At 40.3% G+C, this 22140-nt stretch overlaps 1 protein-coding gene across 3 annotated transcripts in view; it reads left to right on the top strand.

Annotated features, from left to right (window-relative positions):
- dgkh (diacylglycerol kinase, eta) overlaps positions 1–22140 on the top strand; it is a 522666-nt gene that overhangs the window by 236618 nt on the left and 263908 nt on the right. For all 3 annotated transcript variants that reach the window (XM_080204138.1, XM_080204137.1, XM_080204139.1), the window contains one exon: positions 19721–19801. In XM_080204138.1, coding sequence (XP_080060264.1) covers positions 19721–19801 — 81 coding nt within the window. The remainder of the gene's footprint in view (positions 1–19720; positions 19802–22140) is intronic.

Consider the following 22140-nt stretch of genomic DNA (forward strand, 5'->3'; position numbering starts at 1 on the left):
AATATTCAAGCCATTGCCATCTTGCTGATTGTTTTGATCATAAATTTAGAAAATCAATTGACCAGCTGCTCAGCAATCCTTGTGTTTATTCAGCACCTTTCATCCCAGTTCACATCTTAGCCAACTAAATACCTCCAAAGTGTAGTCACTGTTCAATTGTAAAACTGCAGCAGTTAATTTATACACAACGATATCCACAGAAGGGCAATGTGATAATGATCATATAACCTCTATCAGCAATATTGCTTTCAGGCAGAATGTAGGTGATCATTGTGATTTTTCATGTTCACCAGAGGGGATAGGCGCAAAGAACCTGTGCAAGTTGCTTTTTTTAAACCTTGACTTAATGGCCTCGGTGCAACAGTTGACCAGATAATATTTGGTGCATTTATGTTCCAGTTATGCTTTCGGGTTCCCCAAGTGCTAGTCTTGTGTGACCAAATGAGAACCTCTTAAAGTAGTTTCACATTAGCCTGTAAGACTGCGCAGTCAACATCTTTGGTACTTCATACTGACTTGCAGCTTTCCATTCTGCTTGTTTGTGAGCCTTTGTTTAGTGTTTGACACCTGCTGTTCACAAAACCTATTGCATATTGAGAAAATTACTGAATGACATGAAAACTTATTCAGTAAATAAAGACATCAAATTATCTACTTCCATGAATGAGCTGACCATCTAGGTTTCAATGTCATGATGCTTTGTTTGGGTTAAATATTTGCTTTATTTTTCATTATCCTCCTCATTTTTGTAAAACTAAATAAGTATTTTCTTCTGAAATTTTTAGTGGAAACTTTTATAGAACAGATGGAGGTTTACAGCTACATAATAGGGCATATAATGACCTGACTGTTACATAACAAAATGCTAACAGAACAGAGTATTTATTAAACGCACAGATAATAGCTGCTCCAAATACCCCATAATTCAGATGCGAGCCAGCGAATAGGTACAAAGCTACAGCTTTGTGGGCTTTATAAAATAACCAATGATTGAAATGATAGTGCATTGGAGTTATACCTAAGTGCAGGCTCATTTTGTACTATTGATAGGATAAGAATGTTAAATATGAAGTGCATAAGGACAGGAAGCTAACTTGAGTCATCAACCACTGAAATGATGGGGAGTGGGACAGGATACAGGCACAGTTAAAAACAGAAAATGCTGGAAAAATCATCAGGTCTGACAGCATCTGTGGAGAGAAAAAAACAAGATTTAGTGTTTTGACTGTTTGACTTCAGAGCTAAAAAGAGGGAGAAACGTGATAGATTTTTACGCTGTTTAAGAGGAGCTGCAGCAGGTGGAGCAAACTAGAAGGTCAGGGATAGGTGGGAGCTAGGAGAGATCAGAAGAAGGTGTTTAGCACTCACGACAAACCAAGTGTTAATGGCAGTGTTAAGGACTGAAAAAGAAGATGCCGATAGTTAAAAGTTTTTAAAGTTTACTTATTAGTGGCACATGTTGGCTTACATTCACCTACATCTTGACCACTTCGTTTAATTCACAAAAAATATTTTTATCCAAGGGCAAACTCTCCCCGCAACCCGTCTTTCCCACCTGTCACCTGATCTGCATCCGCAATAATTTGCTTTTAATTTTCTGAAGTTTATGCAGGATGGCTGATGGCAGTCCAGTCAAGAGAGCATCAGAATAGGCACTTAATGTGACAAAGGCATGGATAAGGGTTTCAGCAGTAAATGGGTGAGGACTGGTGAAATTGTGGAGATGGTGGCATTGGAGTCATTGCAGTGTTAATGTAAGCCTACTTGCGACTGACAAATAAAATTTAAAATTTAGTGATACGGTCACTGGACTAGTAATCTTGAGACCCAGAGTAATGCTCAGGGGAAGGGGGACCTGGGTGTGAATCCCACCATGATATATGGTGTATTAAAAGCCTAATCGTGATCACGTAAACGTTGTTGATTGCCGTAAAAACTCATCTGGATCAGTAATATCCTTCAGGGAAGGAAACCTGTTGTCCTCAACTGGTATGAACGTAAGAAATAGGAGCAGGACTAGGCCATCTAGCCCTTCGAGCCTGCCCTGCCATTCAATAAGATCATGGCTGATCTGAAGTGGATCAGTTCCACTTTCCCGCTTTCTCCCCATAACCCTTAATTCCCTTGTCTATCAAAAACCTATCTACCCGTGTGTTCAATATATTTAGCGAGGCAGCCTCCACCACTTCAATGGGCAGAGAATTCCAGAGATTCACCACCCTTTGAGTGAAGAAGTTCCTCCTCAACTCTGATCTAAACTGCCCCCCCCATCTTGAGGCTGTGCCCTCTAGTCCTGCTATCCTTTCTGAGCGGGAAGAATCTCTCTACCTCATCCATCCCCTTCATTATCTTATACATCTCTATAAGATCCTCCCTTATCCTTCTAAACTCCAATGAGTACAGACCCAGTCTATTTAGTCTCTCTTCATAGTCCAACCCCCTCATCTCCGGTATCAGCCTCGTGAACCTCCTCTGCACTCCCTCCAAGGCCAATATATCCTTCTGCAAGTGCGGTATGGGTACTTGTGACTCCAGATCCACAGCAATCAATGAAAACTGACCCCATATCTATGTTTATTGTCCTTCAGATGAATTTTGTCAGCTTGGTGGGTTGAGGGAAGACCATGATTGCCAACCTACCCTCACTGTAAACATCGCTTTCAGAAGAATGCACTTCTGATGGTGCACTGAAATGGTATCCTAGATCTTTGCATGAATCCAAACTAGCACTTAATGATGAAGGGAGGAGTGATCAAGGCTGTTAAAATTGAAAGATGCAGCTGATATTAGCTGACCCTTTGACCCAAACTACATGTTCAGAAGATAGAAACTAAAATTACCTTGAAATTAGGAGAAACATTCCCTAGAGTTGCAGATTTGTAGGATATCCTCCCAAGTAAAGAAATGAGGACATATTTTATTGGATTTAATTGAATTTTACCAGGATATGTGTACACTGGACATGGTGAACTAATATAAAGGTTATTAGGCTGACAACTGTTACCCTACTCAATATCAGACAGGACCAGTCTCGCGAGTAATTCCCAACTGCACACATGTGCGCCTCTTAATTGCTGTAATTGCAAACTAGATTTTTATTTTTGGTCCAATTTTCAATTATCAGAATTACCATTCAGAAAACAGGACTGTTTTTTCTTCCTGTTCCCATCCCAATGGTGCACATGGCATACCTTCATCTGATTCTATGTTGAGTTTTTCCTGGAAGAGGCTGCTAGCTTATCACCAGAAACTTATAGCTTGAAGAGGCCCACTCCACATCAAGCATGGCTAACCAGGAATCTCTCCCACTCTTACCATTTGCCATTGGCATGTATTGGAAAGGTCTTGCAGATAGATACTCAGGCTAATTGACCTTATGAAGAATGCACTTTCTTTTGGCAATCAAGTCCTGGGGTGGGACTTGAGCTCGAAGCTTCTGGGTCAGAGGCAGCGTGCTACCCTGTACACCACAAAACTTCCAAACAGGACTGTACTGATTCAAAACTTAAACGGATGGTCACCTTGTGGGATATGATGGTCTTTATTGTGATCAGAAGCAGGAAGAGTGAGGGATCTTTTTTGTAAAAGACAAATTGATCAGGATGAAAACTGAAGCATAAATGTAAGTGGAAAGCAGAGAGGATTTGTTTCAAGAAAAGAGGAAGCTGAAAAAACTCAGCAGGTGTGGCAATGCCTATCAGAAAAGAAACAGAGTTAACCACAGTTATTTCAGCTTCGTCTGCTCTTGTTTCAGATTCCAGCATGCACAGTATTTTGCTTATTTTAGGATTTGTATCCATATCTGTTGCAGCTAAATTGCTGAATAATTAGGAAGTAACATGTAATTAATACATCGTTAAGACTGCAAATAGGCTATCTGGTCATTGGGATTCTTTTGGGGAGAAATTGACTTCTGTGTTTTCCACGTTACATTTTTTTAATAACTGTGAGCCTTTGACAAGATGTTTTGTGTGTTTACAGCAGAAGTATAGTCTGTGTAACAGTATTTACCCTACTATCTTCAAATCACCTCACCAGTTGCGAATGTAAAAACTCTCAACAAGAACAATACTTTCAGAAAGTTAAACTAAGCTGCATAACTCCTGTTTTAGGAGCATATAAGGCTGCGTGGTGCCTGATATGTGCATGCACAAATGATAGGATGTAAACAAGAAGCGATTTTGATAGAGAGGCTTGCACCTTCATAACAGACAGCCATCGCCAACATGCAGTGCATCGGTGTCAGCTAGTGCTGATTTCAGGGCAGCATTACCACTCTCAAACTGCCTACTCCTGACAAAACACTTGAGTTAACCTCTCACAGCTGAACATGAAGTTAAATTGACCATCCTCCCAACCCCAAGAGTTTTTTTAAGGGATCATAAATTTACAGGTTACTTGTTGGATTACCTCTTCTGGCTGCTTTTTCTATTGCATGTGTTCTCAGAGCTTTCGTATACATGGTGGGAACTTTAGTAATTCATCTGGCTGGTACATTAGAATGTTTACAGAAGGAGGCCATTTGGCCTATCATGCTTGTGCAAGGTCTCTGCACAAGCAAGATGCTAGTCCCAACCCCTGTTCTGCCCCCATAGCCCTGTAATTCTTTTTTGCCTTAGCTACTAATCATAGAATTCCTTCAGTGTAGAAGGAGGCCGTTCGGCTGCACTGACAACAATTCCCTTCAGGCCCTATGCCTGTAACCCCTCTATTTACCCTGACACTGAGGGAAAATTTAGCGTGGTCAATCCAACCTAATCTACACATCTTTGGACTGTGGGAGGAAACTGGAGCACCTGGAGAAAACCCACCAGACATGGGGAGAACGTGCAAACTCCGCACAGGCAGTCACCCAAGACTGGAATTGAACCTGGGTCCCTGGTGCTGTGAGGCAGCAGTACTAACCATTGTGTCACTGTGCCGTTCTGGAGTATCCATTTCTCTGAAAACCATGATTGCATCTACCACCACCACACACTTAGGCACTGCATTCCAGATTGTAACAACTCAATACATAAATATGTTTTCCTCAAGTCACTGTTCATTCTTTCATTTTCACCAGGTTCATTCAGCTCCTGATCACATTACAGCCTTAGTCCAAACATGGACCAATGAGCTGAACTCCAGTGGTGAGGAGACAGTAACTGCCCTTAACATCATGGCCACATTTGAGAGCTAGGAGTCCTAGCCAAACTGGGGTCACTGGGAATCGAGAGAAAACTCTCTACTGGTTGGAGTCATACCTGGTACAAAGGAGGATGGTTGTGGTTGTTGGAGGTCAATCATTTCAGGCTAGGACATCACTGCAAGAATTGCTCAGGGTAATGTCCTAGGCCCCAACAACTTCATCTACTTCATCAGTTACCTTCCCTCCATTAGAAAGATAAAAGTGGGAATGTTTACTGATCATTATAGAATGTTCAGCACCATTCACAGCTCTTCAGATGCTAAAACAGTCTGTGCCCCTATGCAGCAAGACTGTGACAATATTCTGGTTTGGGTTGATAAATGACAAGCAATATTCACGCGTCACAAGTGCCAGGCAATGACCATCTCCAACAAGAGAGAATCCAATCATCTTCCCTTGATATTCAATGGTACATCTTTTCTGAATTCCCCACTATCAACATCCTGGAGGTTAACATTGACCAGAAATTGAACTGGGCTAGCCATATGAATACTGTGGCTACAAGTGCAGGTCAGATGCTGGGAACTCTACAGCGACTAACTCACCTCCTGACTCCCCAAAGCCTGTCCACCATCTACAAGGCACAAGTCAGGAGTATAATGGAATACACTCCTGTTGCCTGGATGAGTGCCGCTCCGTGAACATTCAAGAAACTTGACACCCTCCAAGACAAAGCAGCCCGCTAGATTGGCACCCTATCCACCACTTTCAACATCCAATCCCTAAACTACCAATGCACAGTTATAGCAGTGTGTACCTACACCTCATGGACTGCAACAGTTTAAGAAAAGGCAAAGCCTTATTTCCGAATGAGATATCCACACCATCAATAGGCAAATTAGGAACAACACCAACAATTATAAGACTCATTCCTAAGGCACATTTCTAAGTAAATCATACACAAAGAAACAGGTAAACAGTTTCCATCGATATCTCATATTTAAAAGGATTATCCGACTGAAAAGAAAGAGTTAACAGCAGTTGGAGGTGAATTAAAGTCTTCTGAATTAAAAATGCAGAAAAAACATGAGCAAGGCGTGGCAAGGCAGATAGCAAAACTAATGTCAGAGCAAAGGAAAGGAATGCTTTGAAGGAGCACAGAAAAGTTGAGTCCATTACTGACTCTGTTGAGCTGGGAGAATGAGTATGTATTTGTGAATATAAATTAAAACTTCAAAACAAAGAGCTAAGAATTCTTCCTAGAATAGAATTAAACACTGCTTGAATCCAGTGAGAGAAAGAAAAACAAAAAAATTAAGAAAATGTGTGAACTAAATAAAAAGGATAATCAAATTTTCTGAGCTCTCAAGTCAACTAAAGAAGATTTTACTCAGCAGAAAAACAGACTGCTCGTAGAAAAGAAGAATTTGTTAAACTTGTATGTTGCAGAAAAGAAACCCAAAAAGTTAAATCATGGAGAAGAACTTAAAGTGAAAAATGATTCTGAATTGAAGCAATGTTAGGTAAATTCACTTGTTACGGAGAGAGATATTTGGTCGGTCAAAACTTTTTTCAAAGACTTGGAGATAAAAAATATACAGAGACATGGAGATCAGGAGTAAGAACCTGAACGGAAACTGTTTTAAAAGTGAAAACCCTGGTGACAATTTAGTGCCCTCGCTTTCAAGAAGGGCAAAGGAAATAGCCCCTTCCAGAAGTGAAGGGATTTATCCTTGGATTCCAGATCATAGTCACCAGTGTGCAGAAGCCAGATGGTTTACCAGCAATCAGTAATGTTGCTTTTGACAAAGTTAACCAAACCAAACAAATTATAAAACTTTTGGGCCCATCACAAATACTATTCCAGGGCCCAAGTTAAACATAATCCAATACCAATTTAAAAAAAACATGAAGCATCCAAAACCAAGATATGGACCTTGGTATCCAAGGTATGGATACAACAATCTGAGGTCTCTACCTGCTTCAAGAAGACGACCATCATCCTAGTATCTAAGAAAAACCAAGCAGCATACCTTAATGACTATCAGCAGGTGGCTCTGACATCCATCATCATGAAGTGCTTCGAAAGGTAAGTCATGGCACAAATCAGTTCCAGCCTCCCGGACTACCTGGATCCACTAGTTTGCCCACCATCGCAACAGATCCACAGCAGACGTCATTTCCCTGGCCCTGCACTCAACCCTGGAACACCTAGATAACAAGGACACCTATGTGAGACTCCTATTTATTGACTACAGCTCAGCCTTCAACACTATTGTTCCCACAAAACTCATCTCCAAACTCTGTGGCCTGGCCTTGGTACCTCCCTCTGCAACTGGATCCTGAACTTCCTACTCACAGACCACAATCAGTAAGGATAGGCAACAGCACCTCCTCCACAATCATCGTCAACACTAGTGCCCCACAAGGCTAAGGCTGTGTTCTCAGCCCCCTACTATACTCCTTATACACCTATGACTGTGGCCAAATTCTCCATTTCGATTTTCAAGTTTGCTGACGACACCACCATAGTGAGTCAGATCTCAAACAACGACGAGACAGAATACGGGAATGAGATAGAAAATCTGGTGAACTGGTGTGGCAACAATAATCTCTCTCTCAATCTCAAAAGAGATTGTCATCAACTTCAGAAGGTGTAAAGGAGAACATGCCCCTGACTGCATCAATGGGGATGAAGTAGAAAGGGCCGAGAGCTTCAAGTTTTTTGATGTCTAGATCACCATCAACCTGTCCTGTCTCCCCATGTCGACACTATAGTTAAGAAAGCCCACCAACCTTTACTTTCTCAGAAGACTCTAAGGAAATTTGGCATGTCGTCTATGACTCTCACCAACTTTTACAGATGCACCATAGAAAGCATTCTTGTTGGTTGTATCACGGTTTGGTATGTCTCCTGTTCTGCCCAAGGAACTCCAAAAAGTTGTGAATGTAGCCCAATCCATCATGCAAACCAGCCTCCCATCCATTGACTCTGTCTACACTTCCAGCTGCTTCGGCAAAGCAGCCAACATAATTAAGGACCCCACGCACCCCGGACATTCTCGCTTCCACCTTCTTCCTTTGGGAAAAAGATACTGAAGTCTGAGGTCATGTACCAACCGACTCAAGAACAGCTTCTTCCCTGCTGCTGTCAGACTTTTGAATGGACTTACCTAGTATTAAATTGATCTTTCTCTACACCCTAGCTATGATTGTAACACTACATTCTGCACTCTTTCATTTCCTTCTCTATGAACGATATGTGCTGTCTGCATAGCATGCAAGAAACAATACTTTTCACTGTATGTTAATATATCTGACAACAAATCAAATCAAATCAAAATCAAGCTGTATATACTACGTAAAATTTTAAAAAGATGTCTTTTGCAGAATTGGAAAAAATACTCAATTGACGAGTACTAAAAGACACTAGTTCGTAAGACGATTGAGACTCTTAAGTAAACACATGCAAGCTGGACTTAAAATCTTAATTGTCATGTGGGGTTGATGCAAAGGTGGTAGAGGTTAAACATGATAGTGTTAAACTGAATGTTTAGTGAGGTAATGTGATCAGTACTTGAGGATGTTGTTGGTCTATATAGAATACAATCCACTGGTGTTCCTGGAAAAATTCAAAATCAGAAAGCAAAACAGAAAATGCTGCAAAATCTCAGCAGGTCTGACAGCACCTGTGGAGGGAGGACAGAGCTAACATACATCTTTGTACGTTAGAGGTCAGAGGTGGAGAGATGAAAATGAAAAAGGGAAATGTGATGGTGTGGAAGGCCGGAGTTATTAGTTGGAAGATATGTGGGTCAGGTTGATTGGCCATGCTAAATTAACCCGAGTGTAAGGGGGAATTTGCAGGGTGAATATGGGGGTTATGGGAATGAGACCTGGGTGGGATTTTGGTCAGAATGGACTCAATGGGCCGAGAGGCCTCCTTCTACACTGTAGGGATTCTATGATTCTGTAACAAAAGGGAATCAGGCAAATGCCAATCTTTCAGAAGTGAAGTTAGAAACCAGTTTGACACAGAAGGGTGGTAGAGGTTTAGGACTTCTGCAAACAGCAGTTAGTGCTAGGTCAATTCTAAATATTAAATCTGGTTTTATTGATTTTTACAATTCAAAAATATTCTGGAAATAGGGCAATGGTAGGTATGTGGAACTTACTCATGGATTGGACAGAGTCAGCATGCATTCACAAAAGGCAAATCATGCTGACAAGTCTACTAGAATTCTTCAAGGATGTATTAAGTGATGCTGATGAGGGGGAACCAGTGGATGTGGTTTATTTGGTCTTCCAGAAGGCTTTCAACAAGAAATTAGCTTGTAAAATTGAAGTGCATGGGATTAGGGGTATTGTACTGAGATGGATAGAAAAAAAAATAGACATAAACAGTTCTTTTTCCAAGTGGCTGGCAGTAATTATTTATTACTGTCACAAGTAGATTTACACCAACACTGCAATTAAGTTACGGTGAATATCTTCTAGTTGCCACACTCCAGTGCCTGTTTGGGTACACTGAGGGAGAATTTAGTGTGGCCAATCCTCCTAACCAGCACGTCTTTTGGACTGTGGGAAGAAATCAGAGCTTCCAGAGAAAAATCACATAGACACAGGGAGAACCTGCAAACTCAGCACAGACAGTGACCCAAGCCGGGAATTGAACACTTGTCCCTGGCACTAGGAGGCAGCAGTGTGAACCACTGTGCCAGCATGGGGCACTGCAGGCATTGGTGCTAGGATCCCAACTATTCACAATGTATATTAATGATTTAGATGAGGCAACTAAATGTGATATCTCCAAATTTGCAGATGACACAAAGCTGGATGGAAGGGTGAGCTGTGAAGAGGATGCAAAGATGCTTCAGTGTAATTTGGACAAGTTGAGTGAGCGGGTAAATGCTTGGCAAATGTAGTATGATGTGGATGAAGGTGAGGTTATTCACTTTGGTAGCAAAATCAGGAAGGCAGATTATTATCTGAATGGCCATAGATTAGGAGAGGGGAATGTGTAATGAAACCTGGATATCGTTGTACACTAGTCACTGAAAGTAAGCATGCAGTTGTAGCAGGAAGTGTAGAAGGCAAATGGTATATTAGCCTTCGTAGCACGAGGATTCAAGTGCAGGAGCAAGGATGTTTTAAAACCTGGTGTTGTCAGACTTTTACTGTTGTTGCAATTGTACAGGACTTTGGAGAGACCACGCCGAGAATATTGTGTGCAGTTTTGGTATCGTGACCCAAAGAGGAAAGAAGTTCTTGCTATAGAGGGAATGTGGCAAAGATTTACCAGACTGATGCCTCTGGATGGCGGAACTGATGTATGCGGAGAGATTGAGTCAGTTAGGATTATATTTGCTAGAGTTTAGAAAAATGAGAAGGGATCTCATGAAAACCTATAAAATTCTAACAGGATTAGACAGAATGGCTGCAGGAAGGATGTTCCCAATGGTGGGGGAGAACCAGGGATCACAATCTAAGGATACGGAGTAAACCATTTAAGACTGAGATAGAAGAAATTTCTTCACCCAGAGAGTGGTGAGCTTATGGAATTCACTGCCACAGAAAACAGTTGAGACCAAACCGTTATATGTTTTCAAGAAGGAGTTTGATCCCTTAAGTCCCAAGAACTATAATCTAAGGGTTTGGGGGGAAAGTGGGAACAGGTTGTTGAGTTGGATGATCATCCATGATCATAAAGGATGGTGGAGCAGACTCAAAAGGGCGAATGGCCTACTCCTACTCCTACTCCTATCGACCATGATCTTATTGTATGGCACAGAACAGATTCAAGGGGCCATATGGTCTTTTCCTGCTCCTCTGTTTACAATGCACTGGTCATCCAGTAGAGCATACAGTGTGCAGTTTTGCTCATGATGCAACAAAATAAAAGAAATGAGACCTGTTCCAAGTGTTTAAGGTGTGGGAGGGACAAAATGTAATCCTTAAGGTTGGGGGGAGGGGTGGGGGGAACGATTGACCGTAATACTCTTTAAAATATATGTTAAACATGAGGCAAACCTGGATTGTTTTCTTAATGCGTTCTAAGTATTGTAATGGAATTTAAATTGAAGTCAGTAAAAAAACAAGTTTTGAAGACCAGTTGGAGAGAAAATTTGTTACTCAATGAGTGATAGCCATTCAGAATGATCTGCCTGACTAGACAAGAGGGCCAAAAGACTAGGGTAATTCAAATTACAATTATTGCTTGGAGATTTGAGGGTCAGGGAGGGATCATCTTCAGTGAGCATTAATTTTTGCCCCTCTCATCTCTGGTTATTAAGCTTAAAATTATAATTTGCTCAGAAAATGTATTAGACTATGAATTAAAGTATTTACTAATGACAGTTTTGTTTAAGTGTTCCTCGTGCGTGTAGGTGTCACAGAATCGGTGGAGGTCGACATAGAACATAGGAAATGGAAAGGCTGGGTTTGGGAAATGAAATCGTGGGGAGGTGGATTATGAATCGGGGGCTTGTAGCAATAGGTAGAGAATATAGGCAGTTTGAGGGAGTTGGAATGGAAAACACTGATTAAACAATGGCTGTCTCATCAATTCTCACTGAATTTTGAATGGTCTCCTTGGTAAGAATAAACTCGAATAGCATCTCTTCCTTCCTCTGAAAGACACAGTGGAAAAACAGAAGGTTTTGTAATTAGAAGATGGAAACCGATAGAAACATTTTTCATAAAAGTCATGCCTTTAATTTCTGATCTTTTTGAAGTAACCCAGTTGCTATAAATACTCAAATGGAATGTGAAAATCCTCTGAGATTAGTATTTTTAAAGAAATCCCTTGACATCTGTCAGATGAAATAAGAACTTAAATTGAAAGTAAATTTATAGGCCGCATGACAGTTGAATCACAGTGGCCTAAAACTATGCTGTGGGAGACTTGTACACAAATACTTAATGTACTGTAGTCTCTAGGTTTTAGCAGAGACACTTATTCATTTATTTAAGTAAGCTAATAGCAAGTTAACATTTAGCATATCAATCTGAAATAGTCTCAATATATAATTATGAAGGCAACTATTCCACAGTTGAATTTATTCCATCTGCTTTATATATTGATGTGAGGATAAATTGTTCTGAATTCACCCTCCATTGTTGTTGCAAAACTGAGACCCATTTGCCTGTTGGAGGTAAAATATCCCAGGAAACTATTTGAATTAGAGTATGGATCCTCCCAGTAACTTGGTCAGTAATCCTTCCTTTAGTACAGTGGTCTCCAAACCTTTTAAGCACAAGGTCCCTTTTAGAATCTAAATGCAGCACAAAATCTACTCTTAAAAATTATGCTTTACTAAAACTCCCAAAAATGTATGCTGTGCATAACATTGATCTATTCTTAGTGTGACACCTGTGCTTGCACACAGTCTGTGAGTGCTGTGATGTTTAGGTTGTGATTTGTGATAACCAGTCTCATGCAGTCCATTAAATGGGCATCTGTGAATGTGATACTTGGACTTAGTTGATGATTTCCATCTGGAAAAAAGCCTCTCACAGAGATATGTGGAACCAAAGTATGCCTTCACCTTGAATGCACAGGATGTCAGAAATGGGTACTTCTCTCTGATTACTACTCTCAAAATTCTTTACCCTGTGACCCAGCTTTCAACTTTATGCCATTTTGCATTATTATTCCACTGTCAAGTTCACTGCTTCGTTCAAACACCGGAAGATATTTTGCGGTCAGCTTTCCAATGTTTGCTTGAAGAAAAGGATTTGAGATGAATATAATGACTTATTCTATCTTGTCAACCTCTTGAAATCATCCTTTTCCAATTTATACAGGCGGTCATAGAATTTGTTCAGATGGAACCTCTTCTGTTTGAGCTGTTGTTGGATTTTCTCCAGATCTGGGAAGTGTTCAGTAATTTCGCTGTTTAACTGGGAGGACAATAGGACCAGTTTCAACTTGAACATGTTCATTGCACAGATCATGCGTGACAAGTCTCTGTCTCTCCCCTGATGTTTGTGATTCAGCTTGTTCGATTTTGCTCTTATGTCATTAAGAAACGCCAAGTCTAATAACCGCGTATAATCTGACAGCCTGCTGTACATCTCATTTCTTGATTTAAGAAATGTGCAGGGAGCAGATAGGTGGCACAGTGGTTAGCACTGCTGCCTCACAGCACCAGAGACCTGGGTACAATTCCGACTTGGGTCACTGTCTGTGCAGAGTCTGTACGTTCTCCCTGTGTCTGTGTGTGTTTCCTCCAGGTGCTTCAGTTTCCTCCCACAGTCAAACGATGTGCTGGTTAGGTGCATTGGCCATGCTAAATTCCCCCTCAGTGTACTTGAACAGGTGCCGGAATGTGGCGACTAGCGGATTTTCACAGCACCTTCATTGCAGTGTTAATGTAAACGTACTTGTGACATTAATAAATAAACTTTACCTCAAAAAATGTCTGGAGGACTTTTCCTCGACTTAACCACCTCACTTCTGCATGAAGTATTAGCCCACCACAGGTGTCATCAAGCTCATCGAGTTACAGTTTGAACAAGCAGAGTTCTAGCATAAATTGAGTTGATGATCTTGGCAATAACTGTCATTAAATGGGAAAAGTGCTCTTGCTCACTAGTGCTTGTCGGTGGATAACACAGTGGTTTTTGACAAAGGAGAGGAATTCAGGGACATTTCTGCAATTGCAATGATACCCAGCATTGATGGCACATCAAAGCCATTTTCTTGATTGGAATGTTTTTCTCATCCCTTTTAAATTAATTGTAGACATCCTTGCCCCTTATCCTCTCTTTGAGTGACAAACCTAATCCTTTGTTGTTGCATTTTTGTTTTCATTCACATGGCTTTCAATCAGCTGGGCTGCATGTCAGTTTACTGACTCATCAAACTGCAGTGAGAAACACTCACAACCTGACAAGTCTTGGTCTCTTGACTGAGACATGTCCTCGGACAACAATTCAACCCTCCTGGCTAGTGTTAAAGTGCCAAGAGGCATGCTGTTGATGGCTGTCAGAATTTCATCATTTTTTTAAAGTCTTTGAACAACGAGTCGCTATAGCTTCCTTGATAACTTTGCTATCAGTGAGTGGCTTCTTATGTTTTGCCAGCAGATGGCTAATGCAAAAAGACACCCCTTTGCTAGCCTTGCCTTTAGCTACAGGTTTTGAAAAAAGTGACTGTTGAGCTTTAAAAATTCCCTTTAACTCCCCAACTTTCTTTGTCTGGAAATTTTCTTGAAATTTTATGTGTATTATCTCGTGATGCAAATTACTTCTTTTACTCAGGGCTACACTCTGATGAGAAATGAGATAAATCATCGTAAAATTTTTACATTCGTAAAAATAAACTTACTTCTCTGTTCTTAGTGGAAATAGTAAGTTTTTGCCCTCTTGGACATCCTTGGCTCCTTGCTCACCATTTTGTTTCAAACCCAGCTTATTCCAGATTTTGGTGCTGGCGAGAATCTTGATATCCGAATCTCACAGATTTTTTTGACGCAATTTGGCAGATAATATGCTGATTGGTTTTTGTGCCAACAGCTGACTTTTTGACACTCAGGGATCGACCTGTTGATTGCAATAAACTATTTGGAGACCACAGCTCTTGTAACACCATTTGTAACAGTTTTAGCAGCTTTTCTATTTACTGCCTGTAAGTGATCACTACACAGAGATTGGGATGCCACATTCACTGCATAACAGTGACTGCACTTCATGCTTTTCCTGTACTTGGGTTATACTGAGGAGATGAAGGGGTTATAGTAATGCAACTTCTTTATTCATATAGATATATATATGTATAAATAATTTTTCTATTTCCACAATTTCTACATGTACAATATTTACATCTGTATTTATTTCAAAATAAATAATGTTGAACAAACCCACCAATTTTATATACCATGTAATTATTATTACTGAAGGGATGTATGTTTGTAAAAGAAATTAATTAAACCTGCTCATTAATTACATGACTTGAGGGGAAATCAGGAGTTAGCTTGAAACTTACTATCATGAAGAGCAGTTGAGGCAAACAGAACAGATACACTTAAAGTAACGCGAGATAAGTGGTACATGAGGGTGAAAGTGATGCAAGCTTATGCTTGTTAAAATGAGATGAAGTAGAGAGTGAGGAGCTCCTGGGGAGCACAAACCCAGTTCCTTTGCTATAAATATTGCATATTTCTCTTTAATGTAAATTGTTGCCCTTCCTGGCATTGGTCTAGAACACTAGCAATTAAATGTGGGATAGTTAACCCATATGCTTACCAGCCAAAGTATTTTTTTTAGAATGACAATGCTGACAGACTTGTCACATAGTTGTTATTGGGAAATAAGGTTGCTTAAAGAAAAGTGACCTGAACAGCCCCAGTGTGTAATAGATTGGATCAGAACAGTTCTCAACAACATATTAGCTGCAGATAAACAGTGAACAAATTTCTGAGTAAGAAGTCAGTTCTGATTGACTGAATGGTTTGATCACTGCAACATTTTCTCCAGAAACCAACATGTGTGTTTTAGCTGCTGCTTTGGACCTAAGTCTGTCACTGCTACTTCCACTTTCTCTTTCCCACTTTTCTCATTAACACTCTTTCTGACTCCTCTATCCTTTGGCCATGTCTTCCTTCATTTCTGTCCTCTCGGTTACTCTGCTGTCCCAAATTCCAAATCCAACCCTTCAGCACTCTTGGGCCACTTTCCCAGACTAAATGGATTTCATCCTGGATAAGTCTATATCTTCCTCCACGCACCTCATGGCATCTTCTGAAGAACCCTTGAGACATTCAACATTGTTTTAAGACAAGCAGTAACCCCAACTATTCTCTTGCCTTCTTTTCCTACCCAGTGCTCAAGTCGGGGGCTTCCCATCTAACTTATCCTTCCCGGTGCAGGTCCTGTACTGGGATTGGGCCAACCCTCACCACCCCTCACACATCCCTCTCCAAACCTGATTGTCTCTTTTCCTCTTATTTATATTTATCAAAATCCCTTTTGCAAGTTACTCTTGAATCCCCTTAAGGCAGTGGATTCCATATCATAACAAAATGTTATTGCAGAATTGTTACAACACAGGAAGCCACTCGGCCCATCATACACTGCCACTCCAAAGGAGTAATTTATCTAGTGCCATTCTCCTACCTTTTCCCTGCAGCCCTGCAATTATTCCTTTTCAGATAATAATTCAATGTCCTTTTGAAAGCCTGTATTGAAACTGCCTTGCCACGCTCTCAGGCAGTGCCTAGGAACAAGAAACAGGAATAGGACATCTGGCCCTTCGAATCTGCTCCGTCATTCATTTTGATCATGACTGATCATCAAATTCAATATCCTGATCACCCCTTCCCCCATATCCCTTGATCCCTTTAGCGCCATGAGCTATATCTAATTTCTTCCAAATGCTAATCACTGGCTTCATGAAAATGTTTTTCCTTATGTTCTCCATTGCCTTTCTTTGCCAATTACCTTAAATCTGTGCCCTCTCATTCTCGATTCTCACACAAGGGGAAACAGTTTCCCCCTATCCATTCTGTCCAGGTCTCTCATGATTTTGATTACTACCATCAAATCTCCTCTTGACCATCTCGTCAAGGAGGGCGGTCCCACTTTCTCCAATCTTTCTACATAATTGCAGTTCCTCAGTCCTGTAACCATTTTTGTGACTCTTTTCTGTGCTCTCTCTAATGCCTTCACATCCTTCTTAAAGTGTGGTGTCCAATACTGGACACAATACTCCAATATGATGATGAGAGGTTTATCAAATAGCCAACATCTTACCAGTTATCAAATGATGTCTCTGCTCTGCAGCTTGCCTTGTGGAAGGCAATTGTGTCTTATGGTTTACATTGGAAGATTTATGTGAATAGAAACAGTGTTTTCTCCCTGTTGGCAGTCAGGCAGTCATTACTGGAGGTCACACTAAGAATCCCATGGTAATGTACAATAATTTAATTTATCTGTCTTTATAAACAATTGTGATAAATATGGGACAGAAGACGATTGGAAATGAATTTTTTTTGATCTGCTGCCACTGAACACGTCATCCTTTTAAAACTAAGACAAGATTTTAGCGTGAAAGTTGAGAGTTTTCAGCAGCTTGCTAATGTACTAAGAAGAAAATAATCGACATGTTTGGCTTTTTATCCTCAAAGTCAGCTTCATTTTTTGGACAGAACTCTGATGTATCATACTTTTACGTCATTTTGGTTTCAATGCGTTGTTCTCTCAAGGATTTGGTCAGAACTTCAACTTAATTGTTGGCTGTTCTAAACTTTAATAAAACATCAATTTATTCCAAACCCCTTTTGGGTGTTGTCAGATGTCAAAAGCCATCTGAGGAAATATATAAGCAGACATCATGTTCAATGCCGAGCACTCAGATTCTTTCAGCTTTAATTAATTAAAGCAACAAAATGGTTATGATTCCCATCGTCATTTGGTGCTTATATCAGGAAGCTGGGTTTGAATCTGTGGCCAGATTGATTAGATGAAGTGCTTTTACTTCCATTTGCTGCGCACATTCTAACCGGAGCAAGCAGTTATCTGAACTCCAACTGAGTGGGTGTCTGAGTTAGAAAATTGGCTGCAATTTTAGCATTGAATTGGCAATCTTCTTCAGAAAGGTCATTGGGACAATTGGTTTAGGAAATGGAATTCAAATCAGGATGGAAATTCTCAGCAGGTCCTGACAGCATCGAGAAACAGAGTTAAGGTTTTGAGTCAAATATGACTTCTTCAGTAATGAAGAGACACATTGAACTTCAAACATCCCCAATTGGGGACAACAATTTGGACCAGTATTTTTATTTCCCTGTTTGTACCGATGCTCCATTTTAAGACATACAAGACCAGTTCAAATCAGTATTCTTCTATCTCCATGTATACTTTTCTGTCCTTCTCTGTTTCTCTCTCCACAGATGCTGCCAGACCTGCTGAGTATTTCAGCACATTCTGATTTTATTTCAGATTTCCAGCATTTTGCCATATTTTGCTTTTAGATTGGGAAATTGAATTGTTTCTCTTTTGAAGTCTAGATTAAGACACATTTCAGCTCAGGTGAAATAAAGATGGAGTTCTGAACTGTGTCATTTTTAACTTTGAAGTGTTTGAGGCTGAGTACAAAAGGTGAGGAAAGTATTTGTTTGTTCTGCCATACTTCACACCTTTAATCAGCAGGAAGTATTAAGGCTAACTGTCTGACCTACCCGTACAACCCCTCAAATAAACCCTGGCTCATCCATTGATTTTATTGCATGTATATGATTTATACATTGTGAAACTTTTGGAGATGGAAGCTTGCAACCAATTAGATCCATTGTTTTTATTCATTCATAGAATATGGGCATCGCAGGCTAGACCAGCATTTATTGCCCATCCTAATTGCCCTTGAGAAAGTTTCATTAGTTGCCTCTTAAACCCCTGCAGATAAGAACATAAGAACTTAAGAAATAGGAGCAGGAGTAGGCCATCTAGCCCTTCGAGCCTGCCCCGCCATTCAATAAGATCATGGCTGATCTGTTGTGGCTCAGTTCCACTTTCCCGCCCTCTCCCCATAACCCTTAATCCCCTCTCTTATCAAGAACCCATCAACCCGCTTCTTAAAAATATTTAGCGAGGCAGCCTCCACCACTTCAACGGGCAGAGAATTCCAGAGATTCACCACCCTTTGAGTGAAGAAGTTCCTCCTCAACTCCGTTCTAAACCGCCTCCCCTTTATCTTGAGGCTGTGCCCCCTAGTCCTACTGTCTTTTTTGAGATGCTGTTAGTACACCTACAGTACTGCTGGGAAGGGATTGTCAGGATTGCCAAAGATGTGAAGGTTCGGTTGATTGGCCATGCTAAATTTCTCCTTAGTGTCAGGGGGATTAGCAGAGTAAATGCGTGGGGTTACAGGGATAGGGCCTGGGTGAGATTGTTGTTGGTGCAGGCTCAATTGGCTGAATGGCATCTTTCTATACCGCAGAGATTCTATGATTTATCCAGCAACAGTGAAGGAATGGTAGTATTGTTCCAAGTCAAGATAGTGCTTGAAGGGAACTTGCAGGCAGTGTTGTTCCTTTATATCTGCTTCCCTTGTTCTTCTAAGTTGTAGAGGTCTCAGGTTTTGAAGGTGTTGTTGTCATTAAAGGCTGAGGTGAGTTGCTCTCGTGCACCTTGCAGATAGTACACATTGTTGCTACTGTGCATGTTTAAGGTGGGGGATGGGATGGTAATCAAGCATCTGTTCATTTTCTTTCAAATTATTTTCTTTGAACACTTCCATTTATTTGTTATAAAATTATTGGAAATGGGGAAGAAAGTTTGTTTGAGTAAGCATAGGTGAAAGGGCATGTGATTAGACCTCTAGGAATATGTCCAACTCGAGTTGGCAATCCTACTTATGATCCCTAAGGCTTGCCCTTGTCATTCTGATTTTAGTTTAGCAGGCGTGAATGTCCACACTGGGTAACTAGAAATTTGACAGATGGCTGTGGATTGTGCAACAACTTGGTTTGTATCTTTTAAAACATAGCAGTAAAGACTTGTGTCAGATATCTGATCACCTACAAAAAGGTGAACAGAGGCTGAGTTATCACTTTGATTTTCACAGTTCTGTTTTCGCTTTACATTTTACAGTCCCTTATTTTTGATGAAGTTGACCTATCGGATGCAAGTGTCGCTGAATCAAGCACAAAAAACGTCAATAACAGCTTCACGGTATGTCTTTGTTGTCATCATTCCTTTATCAAAGTATTGGGTGATTGGTCTGACTACTAAGGTTATTATCAAACAGTAATGGAGATCTCTATCAGTTTCTGTTGCCTTCAGTGTTTATATTGTGTACAAACCCTATGACCATATTCTTTCTCGTACGACTGAATACTGAAATTCCTAGATGGAATTACTAGGAATGCAGTTTTGTTATAATTACTGGTGCCATTCACTAGCAGCCATCTTTGAAAGTCTTCTCAACTTTGTTAGCTTGACTCAGCTGGTAAGCAGAGTCAGACATTGTTAAGCCAGGCAGCATTGAGCACTTGGTCTCAAACAGTACATCAGTGTGGTTTTGAGGCAAATATTCTCGGAGGAGTCACACTTTGGATGAGTCAATAAAGGGAGACTTTGCCTGCCGATTTAGATAGACTTAAAAGGTCCCTTGCAACAATTTGATGAAGTTGGGGCTTTTCCAATACCATGACCAACATTACTGCCTCAACTAAAATATACCACTGAAAAAAACAAATTAATAAGTCATTCACTTTGTTTACCATTATTGGGATCAACAAGGCCCTAAATAAGGTCATGAATGATCATTTTCTGTGATGTTATTTACCTGTTTGAAAATCAAGCTCACCCACAGCTAGCCGTCTAAATGCATAAAATCCTAAATATTAGATGTTAATTCAAATCTTGCTGGGGCAGGGCAGCTCACATACCATTAGTTAGACTTTCTCCCTTTACTTTTTTTTTGTTTTTATTCCAATTCAATCAATCCCAATTCAGAGTCTCAATAAGTTGAGACATTCCCAACTCAAGCTGACAAGACAGGGCTCTCACCTCCTGTCTTGGGCTTCATCTACATGATCCAAGCTGATTGGAGTAGGCATAGCTCCTCTCCAAGCTTTGATTTCATTTGCGTCTTAGCCAAAAGGCCTCGATGCCACTTTTAAAAATTGCTTCAAATGAAGCTAAAATGTAACCTAATGACTTCAACCAAGCACAGCATGTCGTTATTACACTTGATCTTAGCCAAAAGGCTGAGGAGCTTAAGCTTGAAAAATCTTAACTTGCTGCAAGTGTAAGCTAATAACGATGCAGTGGGAGCAATGTGGTATCTGGAACCTCAATGAATAAAAGGAACAACAAAGGAGATTAAAGATTGATAAAGAAACAAAGGAATGATTGACAATTAAAGTCAAATCAGGTAGGGTAAAGAAACACAAAGAGAGAAAGAAAGATTGGATTAAAGGAGGTACAAAAATATTAAAGATTGGGTACATTTGTGCAAATATCTTTGAAGACAGCACGACTGGTTTCTTATTTATAAAGCCCAAGGATATGGGATCTTGGGCTTTAAAGACAGTGGCACAGAATGAAAAGGCAGTTCAGCCCTGGTTAGAGCATTGTGTCCAATTAAGAGTACCACGTTTAAAGAACGATGTGAAGGCTTTGGAAAGGGTACAAAAGGAGATTACTAAGAATGATTCCACAGTTGAGGCAAATAATTACCCACGTAGACTTAGATGACATAGGGCTGTTCTCTTCAGAGCAGAAAAGACCAGGGAAGATTTGTTAGAGAAACTATTTACAATACTGAAGAGCTGATAACCAGATGCCATAGATTTAAGGTGTTTGGTAAAAATGGCAGAGGCAACATGAGGAAAAACTTATTTTGGAATGTCATGATGCCCATGGGAAAATTGCAACCCAAATAACCCTTAAATGAAGAAATTACCAACAAGACAATGGTAAAATAAGTTAGTATTGATGCAATTAAACATGAATTAACAGACCAATGATACTTCAGATAAAAAGGTAAATTTCACTAAGATACATCTCACACAGTCAGAAGCAGATATGCAATGCTACATAACTATGTGTTGTTATTTATTCACCCAAGATAGGTTAGGAACCCTATCTGACAACAACTTCCACCTTTGAGTTTCATGGATGTGAGTATCATCAGCTAGACAAACTTCTATGAACTCTCTCTCTCTCTCTCTCCCCCTCGAGTTAGTACAGTATTGATCACTTAACTTTCCAGTGTTCCTTTTCAATCAACCAGCCAATAACAGGCCGATTGATGGTTTGGTCACTTTTGGGAAAACACCCAGCTCTCTGGTAACACCAATCTATTGACACAACTTTCCAGGTTTTAGACCTTTTTAGCCAGCTCATACAATACCCCCAAGAACTCCTTTCTCCTTTTCTGCCAAACAGGAAAACTGATCATTTCTTTAGAATAATTTACTTCTTCTCCTCACAAGAATTTCCCGTGTTCCTCTTTCTGTCATTGTTTTTTCTTTGTGTCTGCATCTATACATTGATCACCTTCA

This window comes from Carcharhinus amblyrhynchos, chromosome 15, assembly GCF_965287045.1.
Source record: "Carcharhinus amblyrhynchos chromosome 15, sCarAmb.v2.hapA, whole genome shotgun sequence".
NCBI classification, from domain to species: Eukaryota; Metazoa; Chordata; class Chondrichthyes; order Carcharhiniformes; family Carcharhinidae; genus Carcharhinus; species Carcharhinus amblyrhynchos.